This window comes from Peromyscus eremicus, chromosome 10, assembly GCF_949786415.1.
Source record: "Peromyscus eremicus chromosome 10, PerEre_H2_v1, whole genome shotgun sequence".
Taxonomy (NCBI): Eukaryota; Metazoa; Chordata; class Mammalia; order Rodentia; family Cricetidae; genus Peromyscus; species Peromyscus eremicus.
In genome coordinates this window covers 28,294,062-28,312,347 of record NC_081426.1, presented here as the reverse complement: position 1 = coordinate 28,312,347, position 18,286 = coordinate 28,294,062, and the positions used below count along the sequence as shown (strand labels likewise).

Sequence of the window (18,286 nt, the reverse complement as noted above, 5' to 3'; positions counted from 1 at the left end):
TGACCATATAGCTTTGTAGGCCTTTGGAATTTGGCAGAATGAGGAAAAATATAGAACCGAAGACTAGAAAAGCCTAAAATACTGTAGGCAGAATTTACTAGGCAATTCTAGTGGGAGTGTGGAAGACATGGAGAGTGGAGTCCTGGCCCATGGGATTTCTGAGGTGAAAAGGACTCTGTTGGAAACTGGGGTAGAGGCTACTAGTGTTACATTTCTGGCAAAGGATCTGGCTGCAGTTTATCTGTGTCCTGAAATTTTGAGTGTGGCTGAATTCAAAAATAATGGGCTAAGTCACTTGGAGGAAGCTTTAAGATAGCATAGTGTTTGAGTTAAGGCATGACTCTCGTTCTCTACACTTACTGGGGCTTAGAATGAGAAGTCAAAGCAGAAAGGTAAGAAAATGTGAAATTTGGGGAGCAAAGAAGTGAGTTTAAGGTCGCAGACAAGGAAAATGCAAAGAAAGCAGCTGTAACTGATAGAGCGCTGATAAAGAGAAATCTGAGGTTCAGCATTGGAACAACAGGAAAGATGCCCTGGGGGCAAGACTCTGCCAATTGATGGCACCAACTTCTGAAAATGCAGATCCATCAGAAAGGAGAGAGTGAACTAAGCAACTGAAGGTTTTCTCTACTGGAAAACAACTGTCCCAGGAATTTTTTTTCCCCTGTTCAACTACCAAGGCATACAGAGACTATAGCTATGGTAGAAGGGGGTCAGACTCCATCTGGAGCTGGCAGTAGAACCTGGCAGCACATCCCCTGGTGCTGGTTTGCTGGTATGCAAAATACGTAAGTGAGGGGGTCATGGAGGCTTGTATCAAGCAGGGTCAGACCCTGCAAGGACATCTGAGAAGCCACTGTATAAGCCTGTGAAAGTAACGCCTAAGTTGTAGTGAAGACCCAAGTATATTGGAGATCTCAGGACATCTGCTGAGAAAAGCTGCAGAAATGAAGTGGAGCTGGCCCAAGAGGCTATAGTGCTATAGGTGGCTAAACTTAGGGGTGAGACTGTCTAAGTCCACTGACTCCAGATGATGACACCAAGTGTCCAACTGTAGAATAGGGAGATGTAGGATTTGGTGTTTGCCTTGCCAGGTTTTGGTATGCTTTGGTCTGATCTTCTCTTGTTTGTCCCCATTTTACCCTTTGGGAATGTTTACTCTGTGGTATTGTATATTGGAAATATGTAACTTGTTATTGTTATTATTATTGCTATTATTATTGTTGTACTACAAGGGCTTTTATAGTTAAGAGATTGCCTTGAGTTTCAGAAAAGTAGACTTTTAAATTTTGAAACTGTTAAGACTATAGAGACTTTTGAAGTCGGACAGAGTGAATTTTGCATTATGAGATGGCCATGAGTCTATTTGGGTGAGGGATGGAATATATGGTTTAAAAGTGATATATTTGGGTGTCAAGTTGACACGAAGTGGACTTGTGGTTAATCATCATGGTTAACTTGATTGAATTTGGAATCACCTAGGAAACATACCTCTGGGTATATCTGTGAGGTCATTTAAAGAACAATTTAGTTGAAGAGGTAAGATCTGCTCTCAATGTGGATGGGAACGTAGTATAGATTGGGGCTCCCAACTGAATAAACAGAGGAAAGCCAGTTGAACACCAGCACTCGTCTTTCTCGGCTTCCTGACCATGGATACAATGTATCAGTTGCCTCACACTTCTGCCACTATGCTATCCTCTCAGACCATGAGCCTTAGCTTTAACAAACGCTTAAGTTGCTTTTGTCAGAGCAATGAGAAAGCAATTAACACAGGAACCCATCAGCCCCCTTCTCACGAAGCCCGTGGGAGAGTGACTTGTACATACTCTGATGCACTCGTTCTACCCACCCTTAAACTGGGACCTAGCCTCATACTGCAGAAGTTGCCCTGCTTGCAGGACTGACATTATGGGAATGCCTCTAAGAACAGGCAGCCTAGAAGAACCAAGCTGAAAAAGAGCAGACAGCACCTGTCCACTCAACTAGTCACCACTCTAGTCTACTTACTGGGAAGTAGCAGCTAGAGATGGATCCTTCTGCCTCCCAGTGAGGGACCCCCAAGTTTATGTTCTAGGCTCTCTTCATATCCATGGCTCCCAGAAGATTCCCTCCCCAGCTCTGGTTCTCTCTGGGCTTCAGGTTAGCTATGCCATTTGCTACTTGTATGACTTCATTTTTAGAAAGGACCTTGCTGTTGTAGCCCAGGCTGTCCTTGAACTCTCAGTCCTCTTGCCTCTCAAGTGACTTTTCTGCCACAAGCCAACCATCAGGCATCCTACTTGAGCATAAAATACTAAGGTATTCTGTGAAGTTCAGAACCAGAAAAGCCACGGTCACTGTGCCAGCCCTACTTGTTCTAGTGATGTAACAAACAAACCCTGGAAAGTAGGAAGCAAGCAGTAATTTGGTGAAGACTGTGATTTCTGCCTAGGAAGCTGAGAGAATCGATAAAGGGAAAGCCATTAACAGCACTTGGGTCCAGAAGCAAACCAGGTACAAATTAATGCAGAGTCCAGCTCCCTAAACATAAACAGCTGCCATCGTAGGGCCTGTAATGGGAGAAAAGGTGCAGTGAAAAAGATAAAAGTACCTATGGTGATGTAATTTAAAAGAGGGCAAGATCCCTGCGAAAATTAGGAAAGCACAGAAAACAGAGGAAACCTGAGTTTTATTAAACCATCACCTCTTTTTACATTGACATAGAAATTCTCTACTAAACATGCCCAAAGATAGGTTATTTTTAGTGGCCTATAACTAATCTACAGATTATAGTAAAAAGAAAAGTGTATAATAATCATGAAAAATGTTTAGTAAGATGGACCTAACAAGTATTAAAATATAAAGGCAAGATCACTAGAAAAGTAAAGTTCATATATAGATCCACACATGTATTAAAATTTAGTATGCAGTAAAGGGGATATTAATTTAATGAAAACTCAAATGATTTGTTAAATAGCAACAAGCTGCAGTTTTTTGTTTTGTTTTGTTTTGTTCGAGGGGGGCGGGGTTTAACCCAAGATCTTTCCATGCTAGGCAAGCACTTTACCCGGGAGCTGCGGCCCAAGAGCATGCTGTGCTTTGCTTTGTTTCTCAAGCAGGGTCTCACAGTGTAGCCCAGTCTGGCCTTGAATTGGAGATCCTCCTGCCTCAACTTCCCAGGTGCTGGGATCACAGGCATGTGCTACCAAGCAAACCATAGGTTTTTGTTTAATCCATCTGAGTGAGGAAAAAATTACCAGGGACTGCCTTCTTGTTGAACAGCCAAGTCTCATAAGTTTGATATAGCTCAAACTTTACCAGAGTCACAGGAAGCTTTCAAGACCGTTTTCACAGGACATAGTAGCACATTTCACATCTGGGAGTCTTTTTCCAAGAGGAAATGTGTAACTGCAGGAAGAAGAAGGCCTCAGCAAGTACACTGCTCACCACTCCAGGACAGTAAAGCAAGGTTTGACGTGTCAGTTCCCCGTTCGGCTTGGATCTATGGACTACATTCCCTCCTCCTCAGATACAGGCCCGGGGAGTAGCTCCTTCATTTCTTTCCTAAATGCCATTTTTAAACTATTAAGACTGAAGTTTTGAAACTAGACTGCAATTTTATGTTAGTATTAAAAGACAGTCACAGAGATCACTCTTGCTAGAAGAAATAAGGAGGGGCCTAAGAACATTCTACTGTGTTTGCTCCCATGAATGAGCAGCACATGAAGGTTTCTTTTGAGACATTCTATGTAGATAGATGACTGTGGAGTGATTGTTGTGGTTCAGCATTATGAAGCTCATTGGGGAAGCTTGTCAAAACCATCAGAACTCACTGGCTCATTTCATTTTCGTCATCATCATCATCATCATCATCATCATTGAAGATCGGCGGGGAGTCTAGCTAGATCCATGTTTTAGGTGAAGGAGGTAGAGTGACAGGTAATTAGAAAACTTGGACACTATACACACGTGTTGAATTCATGCCTTCCTCAGTTCCAGCCCCATCTTCTGCCTTGGATTGTGCCTGGCCCTAACTGGGTCAAATATCTGCCACCCTGAAGGCATGCACACTCACTCATGCACAGGTACACATGAACCCACACATGCTGTGCACACATGCATGCATGCACACAGAACTATTCCTTATTTTTCATAGGTGTTCGGAACTCTCTTGTTTGCTGAACATCCTTCTCCTCTATTGTATGAATGTATTTACACTTTTTCCTTTGGTTTGTTTATTTTTGGTTTTTTGAGATAGGGTTTCTCGGTGTAACAGTCCTGGCTGTCCTGGAACTCACTCTGTAGACCAGGCTGGCAGAGATCCTCCTGCCTCTGCCTCCCAAGTGTTGGGATTCAAGGCATGTGCCACCACCTGGCTCCTTTGCTTTATTTTAATGATATATCAGAAGGGAGAAGGATAGATGTGTCTTCTTTAACCAAATGCCCATCAAATGGCCTTCAGGAAGGGGCTCTGGGTTTCACTGTGGTTGCTAGCAAAGAAGTGTGATAGCATGGGAAAGGCTGAGAGGTTCTCCTTACCATCCAGTGACGGTTAGGGAGGCATCAGTAGAGGTGGTAGGAAGGTCCAGACTCCGCTGATATTAGAAGGTGGAGCCAACAAGAGCTAGGAGTGGACTAAATGTGTGAGTGCAGGAGGGAGTCATGCAAGATGAGTAGTGAGCACTGCCCTGGTGAGGGAGGGGAGTCCAGCTGCCATTCCTTCTCCATCCTCAAAGAGATGACAGATATCTATGGTGGCAAGACTGGTGCTCAGAGAAGAACGTCAGGAGAGAAGTGGGAGCTGCTCAAGTGCTGAGTACCAGTGGTTGCCGTCAGGCTGGGCAGAGCTGGTGTGTGTGTGTGTGTGTGTGTTTATTTATTGGAGCTGAGGACCAAACCCAGGGCCTTGCGCTTGCTAGGCAAGCGCTCTACCACTGAGCTAAATCCCCAACCCGCAGTTGTGTATTTATAAGGGCTGTGCACACTTCTGAAGGAAGCCATCTCACCTCTGAAGATGGGTGTCAGCGCACGGAATGACAGTGAAGGCTATAATCTATGCATCAGTCACTTCCTCCCATGGCCACAGATGCAACTGTCTCTGCTCATGTGATCTGATGGGCAGGAGTGACCATGTGACATTCTCAGCTGCACAAATGAGACAGAGACTCTGTCGCCTGTGTGGCTCCCTCTGGGAGCTTTATTACTTGTTAGGGACTCCAGGACTGGATATGATGGGGGCTGGGCATGTACAGAACTCAAAGGTGGGTCTTCATTTTTGTTTTCCTGCAAGACAGAATAAGTACATTCATCCACTATCAGTGGACAAATAGGGTAGTCACTGTAGAAACATTCTGGCAGTTCCTCAGAAAGCTAAAGAAAGTGCCATGTGACCTGAGGGAAATGAAAACATGCCCATACAGACTTATGTGTGAATATCCACAGTGGTATTATTTATTCATTCTGATGGCTTTGTCAGTTTCAATGAACCTTGGCCAGACATTTGTAGAATGTCCTGACTTTGGCACTTGTCCGATGCACTTCTGGTGTTTATACTAGGGTTATGGAATGTGGAGGAAGACCATAGTCTCACAACCTCACCTGAAGGACAGTCTTCAAGAGAACTTATCACTGTTGATGTCACTGGACTGCAGTGGTGTCTATACCCTATGGAAGAGAATTATGAATCTATAACTAAGGGGTAGACAGTGATGCCCTGTCTTCTTAAGTTCAGAGTGTATATATAATTTGTACTTTTTTACATAGCAAATTTGTCTGTTCTTGTTTATTAATTTATTCAGCCAATTATTTGCTATCCTGGGTCCATGAATATTCTATTTTGGGTTATAATCCAGAAATACTTTGTTTTGTTGTTTGATTTATTCAGCTGGCTCCTGTGTCTCTTTGACTGTACCTCCTTAAGTGTGTGTGTGTGTGTGTGTGTGTGTGTGTGTGTGTACACCTACTTTCTGGCACTACATGGTTCCCCAGGCTCATCTGGTATGTTTCCTGCCTCAGTTCTAGAACCAGCCATTTCAGCAGCCCTGTTGTCTTTATTAGAAAGTGGTGTTAGAGCCGGGCGGTGGTGGCGCACACCTTTAATCCCAGCACTCGGGAGGCAGAGGCAGGCGGATCTCTGTGAGTTCGAGGCCAGCCTGGTCTACAGAGTGAGATCCAGGAAAGGTGCAAAGCTACACAGAGAAACCCTGTCTCGAAAAACCAAAAAAAAAAAAAAAAAAAAAAAGAGAAAAGAGAAGAAAAAGAAAAAAAAGAAAGTGGTGTTAGAGGCCAAGCTCTAGGTGATGGGTATGTGCTTTGCTGCTGGGGAGTCATTGCTTCTAGATCCTCTCAGCTAGCAGTGGAAGGAAATGCGTGTGTGTGTGTGTTCCCTGTACATACATAGATATCTATAAGTATTTTTATATGTAAACATCTGTAGCTATATAAGACTTAAGTGTTCTTTTTTTTTTAAGATGTATTTATTTATTATGTATACGGAAGAGGGTGCCAGATCTCATTACAGATGGTTGAAGACTTAAGTGTTTTCTAGAGCTTTGGAGGTCTTTTGGCAAGGCTTTAGCGGGGTTCACAGCTCTTTACTGACATGGCAGGCAGTTCTCTGAAGAAAGGCTTTTAATGTCATACCAGGTGGGCTATCAGCACTCAGGATCTTGCCTGAGACCTTCGGCTCCCTTTTGTCTTGTCTTTATAATTAATAGATCTGGAATGCCCCTCTGTAGATGTAACCAACCGTCTTATTAAATAAGAAACACAGAGCCGATTCAGAGAAGAAAGCCAAGAGGTCAGAACTAAGAGCCTTACCCTTCCTGCTTCAGCTATCCTGCTTCAGCCAAGAGAGCTCTCCGAAAAAGGGGCCTACTTCCTGGGTGTATGTCTTTTTATAGTCTAGCTGTTCTGCCTTCTCATTGGTTGTAAACCTAAACACGTGACTGCCTTGTCACTGCCTGTATGTACTGCCCTCCAGGTCCTTAAAGGCGTGCGCCACCACCGCCACGCACTTGCTATGGCTCTAAAACTCTGACCCCCAGGCAACTTTATTTATTAACATACAATTAAAATCACATTTCAGTACAAGTAAAATACCACCACACCCCTCCAAAGGCCATGTGTTAGAAGCTTCATTCTAGTCTGTGGTGCTACTTTTTTTAATAAGATTTTTAAAAATTATGAAGTTCAGAGTGTATATATAATTTGTACTTTTTTTACATAGGAAATTTGTTCGCACACCTTCAATCACCAGGCTGGCCTCAAACTCACAGAGATCCACCTGCCTCTGCCTCCCGAGTGCTGGGATTAAAGGAACTCTTTGGCTAAAGAGTTCAAAGTGAAGCAGAGGCTGCAATGTAGAAAGACCCTCTCAAAAACAAACAAGCAAGCTCACAGACCAAAGTGAGTCTCTGTCTAGAAACTGAAATTCACAGACAACACATCAAACAGGAATCTGCCTTCATTCATGAGCTGCTGGTACAGAGGGCTCAGTGAATCATCTCCCCAATTAATGACAGTATCAGAAAGACCCTGAGATAAGATTGTGAACAAAAAAAAAAAGTGTTTCCTAGGGCTGAAGAGATGGCTCAGTGGTTAAGTGTAGTGCAAATTCTAATTGGTCTTAATAATAAAAACCCAGAGCCAAGCCAGGCGGTGGTGGCGCACGCCTTTAATCCCAGCACTCGGGAGGCAGAGCCAGGCGGATCTCTGTGAGTTCGAGGCCAGCCTGGGCTACCAAGTGAGTTCCAGGAAAGGCGCAAAGCTACACAGAGAAACCCTGTCTCGGAAAAAAACAAAACAAAACCCAGAGCCAGATATTAGGGTGAAAGTTAAAAAATCAGAGAAGCCGAGCAGCCAGCCACTAGAAAAACTTCTTACCTCTAGGAATCCTCAGAGTGAAAGGGCGGAGCTGTTGTCTCAGCCCTGCCTTATCACTTCCTGTTTCCTCCTCCCAAGTGCTGGGATTAAAAGCATGTGCCTCCCAAGTACTGGGATCAAAGGCATGAGATCCCAAGTGCTGGGATTAAAGGTGTGTACCACCACTGCCTGGCCTCTAGTGACTAGCTCCATACTCTGATCTCCAGGCAAGCTTTATTTGTTAGAGCACAAACAAAATATCACCACAGTTAAGAGCACTGACTGCTCTTCCAGAGGACCTGGGTTCAATCCCCAGTACCCACATGGCAGCTCACAACTGTCTGTATCTCTAGTTCCAGGGAATCTGGCATCCTCACATATACATGCAGTCAAAACACCAATGCACATAGAATTTTTTAAAAAGTGTTTTGTAAAACATGCTCTTGGTGGAAAAAGTGGTAGTCCAAGTGGATGGATTGGAGCAGGAGAGAATGAAAATTAGGAAATCTTCAGAAATGAAAGCTATAAATCAACATATATAGGGTAAAGTCAAAGCAATATCTAAAGTAAACTTTGAATTTTAGTGAAATTTAAAAAAGACATGAAAAGTATTCAACTCAGTATGTTGGAAAGCATGTATCAAACAAACAAGAAGGCAACTGTGTTCGCTTTATGTCCTTGTCACAAATAACTGAGGCACAACTTATACAGAGGAAAGGTTTGTTTTGCTCACAGTGTCAGAGGTTTCACTCCTTAGTCTGACTGCTTTGGGCTGACAGCACATTATGATGGAAGCATGTGGTAGAACAGCATCATTTCTTCATGACCAGAAGGCAAAACAGAAGGGACCAGAGTCCCTAGTCTCACCTGTTAAATTAGCACCACAGGAGGCTGCAGGGAGGGCTTAGCCATTAAAAGCTGCTCTTGCGGAGAATCCAAGTTCAGTTATTAAGTAACTCACAACCAACTGTAACTCCAGCTCCAGGGGATCCAATGCCCTATCCTGGTCTCTGATGCACCTGAACTCACACATATATATGCACATATACACATGCACATACATATAATTTTTAAAAATCTTATTAAAAAAAAAAGTAGCACCACAGACTAGAATGAAGCTTCCAACACATGGCCTTTGGAGGGACATTCCAGATCTATTAATTATAAAGACCAGACAAAAGTCAAGGAAGACATAGAAATTAATACATTTAAGTACTCATTCTTTTCCTTGTCATTAGTTTCTAAGTGAATTATTGTTTCTTAATTATGTATATATAATATATATCATTTGTTTTGGAACTAGGATTGAATACAATGCATTTTAAGCAATTGTCCTACCTGCCTATCCCCAGATCTATCCTACACCAGCCCCAGCCTGTCCCAGCCCTGTCTCAGCCCTGTCCCAACCCTGTCCCAACCCTGTCCGTTGATACTTACTGAAGTTTCATTTATGACGAGAGGGTAGTTGTAGTTTATGGGTTTCTGGTTACCAACAGCTTGAGCTTAATTTCTTTTAGTTCTTTTTCTCTGATTTTTGTTTGCTTGCTCACTTAATCTATATAAGTTCCTAAGAAAAGTATGTTAAAACGTTTTGTTATGGGGCTGGAGTGATGGGTAGTTGTTAAGAGCACTTGTTGCTCTTGCAGAGAATTGGGGTTCAGTTCAAAGCACTAACAGAGGGTTCTCAACTATTTGGTAATGCCCCTTTCAGAGGAGAATCAAATGCCTCTAGCTTTTGCAGGTACTGCATGCATGTGGTGCACAGACACATGCAGCCAAAACACCCATACACACACACACACACACACACACACACACACACACACACACACAAATTTTAATGCCCCTCCTCCCTGCGCCAAGGCTGCGCAAAATATCTCACCATAGTCCCTAGGTTCCATGCACTAGGGACAGGTCCCAGTCCCACTGCCTGGGGGCCCCCTAAACAGTTCAAGCTCTGTTTAGCATTTTTAAAAAAGAACTGGAAGTTGAATCCAGGACCTCATGCATGCTAGGCAAGTGCTCTTCTAGTAAGCCAACCTCATTAACTTTTATCTGTAATGAGGTCAGTTTTTCTTTTTTTAATAGTCTTGATATATTCCTTAGACTGTTCTAGAATTCAAACTTCTTGCCTCCATTTCCCAAATTCTGAAATATAGGACCATGCCACCACATTTAGCCTGAGGTCAATTTTGACTTTTTTTTTTTTTTTTTTTCAGTGTTGAGAATGGAACAAACCCAAGTCTTTGGAAATTCTAGGCAAGGCCTCTGCTAGCAAGCTGCTTCCTCTGACTCTGCAACCAATTTGTATAACTGAATTTTCTCAAGATAGTGTTCATCTAATCTAGGTTTTCAAATGGGCCTATATAAAGTTGCACAAGATAATTTCCAAGCGTTTTTTTTTTACTTCCTCCATATCAAGAGTTACTTTCCTTTGTAGTTTCTTGTTTTGTATATTTGTGTTTTCTCTCTTTTTTAAGAAAATTAGAAAAGTTAATTGTCTATTTTATTTGCTAGAAGAACAAAGATCCTACTTGCCGATTTGATCTCCTGTTTTCTGCTCCTTAGTTCATTGACTAATGTCCCGTCTTTATAATTTCCTTCCTTTCACGTTATTTTGATTAATTTTCTTGTTGTTGTTTTCATTGTGTTTTGTACTGAAAATATTTTAAAACTTTCATTCTTTCTTAGTTATTAATAGAGGGATTTAGGTCTATGAATTTTCCTAGCTGTTTTCTATTTAACCCATTAGCAGATATAAATTGGAAACTATGTAATTTCTGTGTCTATTTCCATTCATAGAAAATGGTTTACTTTGAAAATTGTTGGTCTTAATGCCCATGCTACCAGGGTCCTGTTCAGAAAGCCCTTTCCCAGGCCTCTAAGTTCAAAGGTATTCCTTACTTTCTCCTCTACCAGGTTCAGGGTATCAGGGTTTATATTGAAATCCTTGATTCATTTGGAGTTGAGTCTTAGGCAAGGTGAGAGATAAGGATCTAGTTTCGTCTTCTACATGTAGCTATCCAGTTTGACTAACACCATTTGTTGAAGTAGCTGTGTTTTCTCCAGTGTGTATTGTGGACCTCTTTATGAAAAATCAGGTGGCTATAGGAATGTGAGTCTTCAATTTTATTCCATTGGTCAAGGTATTTATTTTTATGCCAGTACCATGCTGTTTTTGTTGTTGCTGTTGTTTTTCTATAGCTCTGCAGTATAACTTGAAATCAAGGATGGTGATACCTCTAGCAGTTTTGTTTTTTAATTCAGGATTCTTTTAGATATCCTCAGTCTTTTGTATTTCCACATGAAATTTAAGATTATTTTTTCCAATTTCTATGAAAAGATTGAGTTGGAATTTTGATATGGGTTGTGTTGAATCTGTAGATTGCTTTTGAAAAGATGGCCAATTTTACAATATTAATCCTACCAATCCCTGAGCATGGGAGCTTATCTCATTGGCCCCACAGCTATTTATAAAATCAAGTTTAAGGATGAGATAAACAAGTATATAAAACAACACAACAGGAAAGGAGAAAGCTAGAGATACATTGTTATTTAGATAGAAATCAGGTGACCAAAATTAATGACATCTAATGTATCGGTGGAAGTGCCGAAGCAGGCAGCACCATGGAGCCATCCGCCACAGAAACACTGAAAACTCAAGCAACATCTGCTAAAACCAACTTTGCCAGAACCCTGGAGAGTAGGCAATGGTTTACTCCAGCCAGACAAATGCTGGAAAAGGCATCTTGAGAATGGAAAGAGAGTTTCGTGGTGTATTCCACCCTTTCTCTGCCCCAGTCAGCCACCCTGTGGCAACTGCATATTTTGTTCCTGCCTAGACCCTGGTCCCCAGTTCTGAAGGGAGCAATGTGTATCTCATTTGCAAAGAAGTGCAGTGGTTTCTATTTCATTTATTGGAGCTACCTGGAGGACTGACTGACAAGGGTGCTTATCATTTTTTTGCCTGATACACAAGCCACTGCAGAGAATCAGCGGGTATCACTCAGCCACATCGGAAGGCAAATGACCTGCAGCTGCCTGGGGCAAAAATAGTAGCTGAGGTAAAAAAGAGCCCAAGACTGGGGTATCTGAGAGAGAGCTACCTTGTGAAATCAGGTCATTCCAAAGCACCTCTTCATGCTAGGAAATCTAGAAAGCCTCAGGCATCCAAGGGCAGCTGACATGCTGAGCCCTCACCTTGATGTGCAGTATAAACAGGAAGTGAAAGCTGAGACAGCTGGGAATACGTGAGCATAGGAGCCCAACACAGAGCCATGATCACAAAGACTGAGAGAGGCTTCTGTCTTTTTGGTGCTTGAATTTGTGCTTATCCCATCATTGAGGCTGGTGAAGATGCTAAGGATGTTTTCAAGAGCAGCAGTCGAGGGAAGCTCTTCCTAGGCACAGGCATCTGTCACTGAGAAATGCCCGGCAGGGAGGAGCAACTCCTGGGGCTCTGCTTCTCAGCTATTCAGCTTTAATCTCTGAGACACTGGATCACAGGCAGTCAGATGTAGACCTCACCCCGCTCTCTGTGGGAGATCAAAGCAGCAGCTGCTTATCCAATTCCGTGAAGGACTTCAAAGGACTAAAAGCAGCTCACCCCTGCAGCGACCACAGTTGTGGCCCAGGACCTGTCACACACAGGCTCCCCAAAAGCAGTGTTTGGTTTTGATTAATGGTCACCCCAGAATTTGAGGGCCACAGCCTCACTGTTAGTGTCTGTTCGGGACCCTTGGGTGGATGCTGCACACATTACAAGTCTCTGCTGCCTACTGGACAGGCCTGGCTTGAAATGGTGAAGGACTCCAGGGAAGATGACAGGATGCATGTAATTTGGACTCTGTCCCTCTGCAGACAGTGCCAACCATGATGGATAACATGCCATTTTTCCATGCAGGAAGGACATTCCCATGGAGCATGTGACACACAGGGACAGAGAACAGACCAAGAAAGTGGTGTACTCCGTGGTCTATGGAGCAGGTGAGCCATAAGGAAGGGCTGGGTTCTTGGTGTCATTCATCAGCCAATGTCTGTATGCCTATATTTAACTGTGCCATGCTTCAGAGAAGTCACTCTGTAAATCCCTGTATGTTATTTACACAAACACTGCAGTGATATTTGTGTCACCAGACACCAGTCAAACTACTCCATGATGCTGACTTATAGCGCCATAGACCCTTTAAAAGGAGGCAACAAGCCGGGTGGTGGTGGTGCACGCCTTTAATCCCAGCACTCAGGAGGCAGAGCCAGGTGGATCTCTGTGAGTTCAGGCCAGCCTGGTCACACAGCGAGTTCCAGAACACCCAGGTTACACAGAGAAACCTTGTCTCAAAAAACAAAATAAGAGGAGGCAGCAGAGGTGCAGAGTGTGACCAGACTCTACCCCACATCTCACCACAGTGGCAGGCATCACTTCTATGCTTAGAAACGCATCCCCAAACACACACCAAGGTTTTATAGAGTTCCACCACCCCGAAAGGGGCTCCGGTTGGATTTGATTCTTCTCAGCATGCATTCAGAAATAAGCTGTCCTCTTTCTTCTCTTTCCAGAACCAGGAAATGTAACCCTTCTGTTTTCATCCACTCCCCCTCTTTTTCCTCCACTCCCCAATTAGTCCGTCAGTAGTTGTCTTGGTTAGGGTTTCTATGCTGTGAAGAGACACCATGAGCACAGCAACTCTTATAAAGGAAAACATTTAATTGAGGTGGCTTACAGTTCAGAGATTCAGTCCATTATCATCATGGCAGGAGTGTGGTAGCATGCAGGCAGACATGGTGCTGGAGAAGTAGTTGAGAGTCCTACATCTTGCAGGCAACAGGAAGTTGACTAAGACACTGGGTGCTATCCTGAGCATAGGAAACCTCAAAGTTCACCCCCACAGTGACACAGTTCCTCTAACAAGGCCATGCCCACTCCAACAAAGCCACACTTCCTAATAGTGCCACTCCCTATGAGATTATGGGGGCCAGTTACATTCAAACTACCACAGTAGTGTTTTGCTTAATATTTTGCTTATGTGTATGGATATTCTGTCTGCATGTCCATCTGTGCACCATATATGTGCACTGTCCCCCAGAGACCAGAAGATGGCATCAGATCTGGGTGAACTGGAGTTACAGATGGTTGTGAGCTGCCATGTGGGCACTGGGAATCAAACCCCAGTCCTCTGGAAAGAACAGCTGGTGTTCTTAACCACTGAGCCATCTCTCCAGCTCCTGGAGTGTTCTCTTTTCTCCCTTTGGGTCATGCTATAATAAGGACTGGTTCTGCTCAGAAGAGGCTGTGAGCTCTCCAGTCCCTTCCTGAGGAGCAGTCTACCTGCTGTCACAGATCCAGGCCTGTATACACCTCTTTCTTGCTTTGGGCGATACTGCTTTGAACACACTGGGGCTTGTACATAGACCGTGAGAAGAGTCACCTCCTGACCACTAAAATGTTGTGCTCTGTCAAAGAAAGCCAACAAAACTACATCAGCCTCAGTGTACACTGCAGCACAGTGCATGTTTGTCACCCCTAGGCTCCACAGTCTCTGTGACTGCAGTGCATGGATGTGCATCCCAAATGCTTTTTCTGGATCACAAATATTGTCTTGTCCAGACCCTTCCCAGTACTCACGGCTTTGCACTTGCCCTTCCCTTAATGGGAATGTTTTTCCCACATGCACAAAACTCATCCATCTTTATTCAACATTCCCCTTCTCATCCATCATCTACCACTGTACTAGTTACCCATACCTAGGGAGCAAGCTACCACAAAAAGCTATTTGTTAACTCACAGGTGATATGGTGCCTACCCTGCGGGCTACATTCAGTGTGCTAACTGGGACTGTGGTATCATCTATGTGGTGCCATCTGAGTCCTGCTGGTATTCTACTTTCCTCAGCTTCTGTTTCCTGCTGGCCCCGTGGGTCTCTGGCATGAACTGCCTGCACAGTGACCACTTTACACTTCAAAGCCAGCTAGCTGCAAAGTACCAGCTACATACCTACTCATCTGGCCAGGGTAAAATGCCCATCCTGAGCATGAGCCCAAGAAGCCAGGAGTGCCCATCAGTTCTGCTTACTAACTAGTACAGAGAAGCACAAAGCACCCACTGAACAAACAGCAGTCCTTTGAGAACATCAGACTATAGGAAGTGTCTAGAAAGCAACGTGGAAACCAGTAATCAAACTTAGGGGAAGGTGACAGTCATGAATTGGTGGTTCTTCTGTCCCATTTCCTCCTCAGGCTCTTCCTTACTACCCCCTCCCCGAGCCCTCGGGTTTCTGCCCTGGAAGAAAGCAGCATTCTGCTGGACAGATTAGAACTTGATGCCTTGGATCCTCCTGCAGATCTGCCATAAGCTCCAGCTCTGCAGGCCCAGTGTTGCCTCTACCCCCACCTCCACCCAGGCTCAAATCCCAGTCAATTCTGTCAACTCTTAACCTGCTGGTCTCAAAAGAAGCTCTGTACCTCTTTGCCCATCCCTTCGCCACAAAGGCTCTCCTAGGGTTGCTGGAGCTACAGTTGGCACAGTTAACTCACATCTCTGCCATCTGCTTCCTGTTTGTCTGTGTCCTATTTCAGGGGTGAGCTATATAGCTAAGCTTCCAGAGGTCTCCTGACCCTCCAAGCTGGAGCTGGCTCAGGAAGGCAGGAGGGATGCAGGGTGAATGTGTAATTCTTCTGAGTGTTGCCTGTCCCTTGCCTCTCCGATAGTAGGGTCACCCCTTACCACAATAGTTGTATCCCAAAGAGAGATGGCCTCATAGCACCCACTGGCTCCTTCTGAGCTTTCACTTTATATTTTCTGGAGAGGAAAAGTGCCTCACTGTAAATAAGCAGTGAGTCATTAGCTATGATGCTGGTGAAGGGAGTAATTTGCTGCTTTTAGCCCTGGTGGTGACAGGGGCTCCCACCCTGAGCTTCTATCTCTGTTGCTCCATTGTTCTTGCTCCACCTGACAGCTGGAATTACTGTGTATCTGCTGCTCAGTTCATGTCGTCTATATCCCACCCCCTTATTTGAGCCAGAACCTTGCTGATGAGCAGGCTGAGGGCATAAGTGAATAACCAGGCTTCAGTGCTTCTGGGGCCTTGGGAAACCCAGTGGAGAGGCCTTGGACAGGCAGCTGGTGATGGCATGCAGGAGTGTTTCCACAGAAGCCATCTCTGAGTAACCCAGAAGCTGCTGATAGTAATGCTGAGCCGGGGAGAAACATAACTCCAGTGCAACCTTCAGCTGACAGTTATGTGATCATTATGATGACTGTGATGAGAACAGAAGGAAAAGCCACAGGGCTATGAGACAAGCAGAGAAGGCACTTGGAAGAGATGAGGGTATGCGTGCCCAGCCACCTGCAGCATACGATAACCCTGCCTGGCCTCTTATGACCTCAAATTCATGTACCCTATGTGTTATCTAGAATCTTGACCCAAGGTGGCTCACAAGTCCACTGCCTCCCCTGTATCCAGCTGAATTCAGCATCTGCCAGCTTACTGGGTACCTCCTTTTGCTAGGCCTGCTTATAGCCATCTGTGCTAGTCGATTTTTGTAAATCTGATACAGACCTAGACATATCCTGGAAAAGGGCATCTTACTTTGAGAAAGTGCCTCCATGAACTTGTAGGAAAGTTTATGGGGTTCTTTCTTGATTAATAATTGATGTAGGAGGCTCTAGCCCATTGTGGATGGTGCCACCCATGAGCAAGTGGTCCTGTGTTGTATAAGAAAGCAGGCTGAGCAAGCCATTGGGAGCAAGCAAGCAGCCCTCTTCCATGGCCTCTGCTCTTGTTTTTGACCCCAGGTTCCTGGCCTGCTTGAGCTCCTGTCTTGACTTCCCTCAGTGATGGACTGTTACCTGGAAGTGTAAGATTAAATAAGCCTTTTCCTTCCCAAATTGCTTTTGGTCATGGTCTTTATCACAGCAATAGAAACCCTAGCTAAGATAGGATCTCTGAGCTCAGCAGGACCCTAGTCTCTACTGGAAGTCATTCCTAATCCCCAGGCTTGCTGGACTTCTGCTTTCTAAGGGTTGGCCACTGAGTGCTGAGTCCTCACCATGATTCCTCAGTGAACTCTATATTCAGATGTTGTATAATCTGCAAATGTTTACTAGATGCATGCAGAATGCCAGACCCACCCTGTACCAGGAGGACAATGTATAGGCTCATGCCTGCTCCCAAGCACCTGGCTCTGCCACGAGAAACGCAAAGTGAAGCCAAGCCTCATACTTCGTGCCCTAGGGATTATACTTATGATGGAGCCTTAGAACCTGGAGAGCTGCCCAGAGCACCAATAACTGAACTGTATGGGAAGTTCTGTTCAAGTAGACCAGACAGCATTCCTGGGGCTCTCTGTGGCTAGGCACTTGCTCAGCCCTGGAAACAGAAATGCCCTAGTTACATTTCTGTTTTTTTGTTTTTTTGTGTTTTTTTTGGTTTTTCGAGACAGGGTTTCTCGGTGTAGCTTTGTGCCTTTCTTGGGACTCACTTGGTAGCCCAGGCTGGCCTCGAACTCACAGAGATCTGCCTGGCTCTGCCTCCCGAGTGCTGGGATTAAAGGCGTGCGCCACCACCGCCCGGCTCTAGTTACATTTCTGTTTGCTGTTATAAAATACTCTGCTGAAAAGCAACTTAGGGAAGAAAGGTTTTATTATACTTACAATTCCAGGGTATAGTCCATTATTATTGCAGGAAAGTCAAGGCAGCAACTTAGGCATCACCTCCACAGTCAACAGCAGAAAGAGAAGAAACACATGAATCCTTGCTTGCTGCTTGCTTGCTGTTCTTTTATACTGTTCAGAAGCCCTGCCTAGGGGAATAGTGCTGCCCACAATGATTGGGTCTTCCTACTTCAGTCAAAATAATTACACATGGACATGCTAAAAGGCCAGCCTGATCATAGATAAGTCCTCAGCTGAGGCCTTCTTCCCAGGTGATTCTACTTTGTGTCAAGTTAACAATTAAAACTAAGGAGCATAATCTGCCCCTTAAGTTGACACACAGGCACTGTAACTTTCTACTCCTTGACCTGAAAGTCTCATTTTAATTTTATTTTTTATTTTTAATGACTTATTTATTTTTATTTTATGTGCATTGGTGTTTTACTTGCATATATGTCTGTGATGGTGTTGGATCCTTTGAAACTGGAGTTACAGACAGTTGTGAGCTGCCATGTGAGTGCTGGGAATTGAACCTGGATCCTCTGGACGAGCAGCCAGTGTTCCCAACTGCTGAGCTATCTCTCCAGCCCTCATATTAATTTTATAATGTAAAATACAATCCAACTCCAAAAACCTCTCAAAGTCTTCAAAAATTCTAGCACTTCAAAAGTCCAAAGTCTATTTTAAATTCTCTTAACTTTAGGCTCCTACAAAGACAAAAACAATTTTCATACTTCTAAAACAACAACAACAACAAAAAGCTGGGCGTAGTGGCATGCACTTGAATCCCAG

At 44.1% G+C, this 18,286-nt stretch overlaps 1 protein-coding gene across 4 annotated transcripts in view; it reads left to right on the top strand.

Moving 5' to 3' along the window:
- The window catches only part of Poln (DNA polymerase nu), a 148,946-nt gene that overhangs the window by 105,469 nt on the left and 25,191 nt on the right, over positions 1–18,286 (top strand). For all 4 annotated transcript variants that reach the window (XM_059275704.1, XM_059275703.1, XM_059275705.1 and 1 more), the window contains one exon: positions 12,749–12,831. In XM_059275704.1, the coding sequence (XP_059131687.1) occupies positions 12,749–12,831 (83 nt within the window). The remainder of the gene's footprint in view (positions 1–12,748; positions 12,832–18,286) is intronic.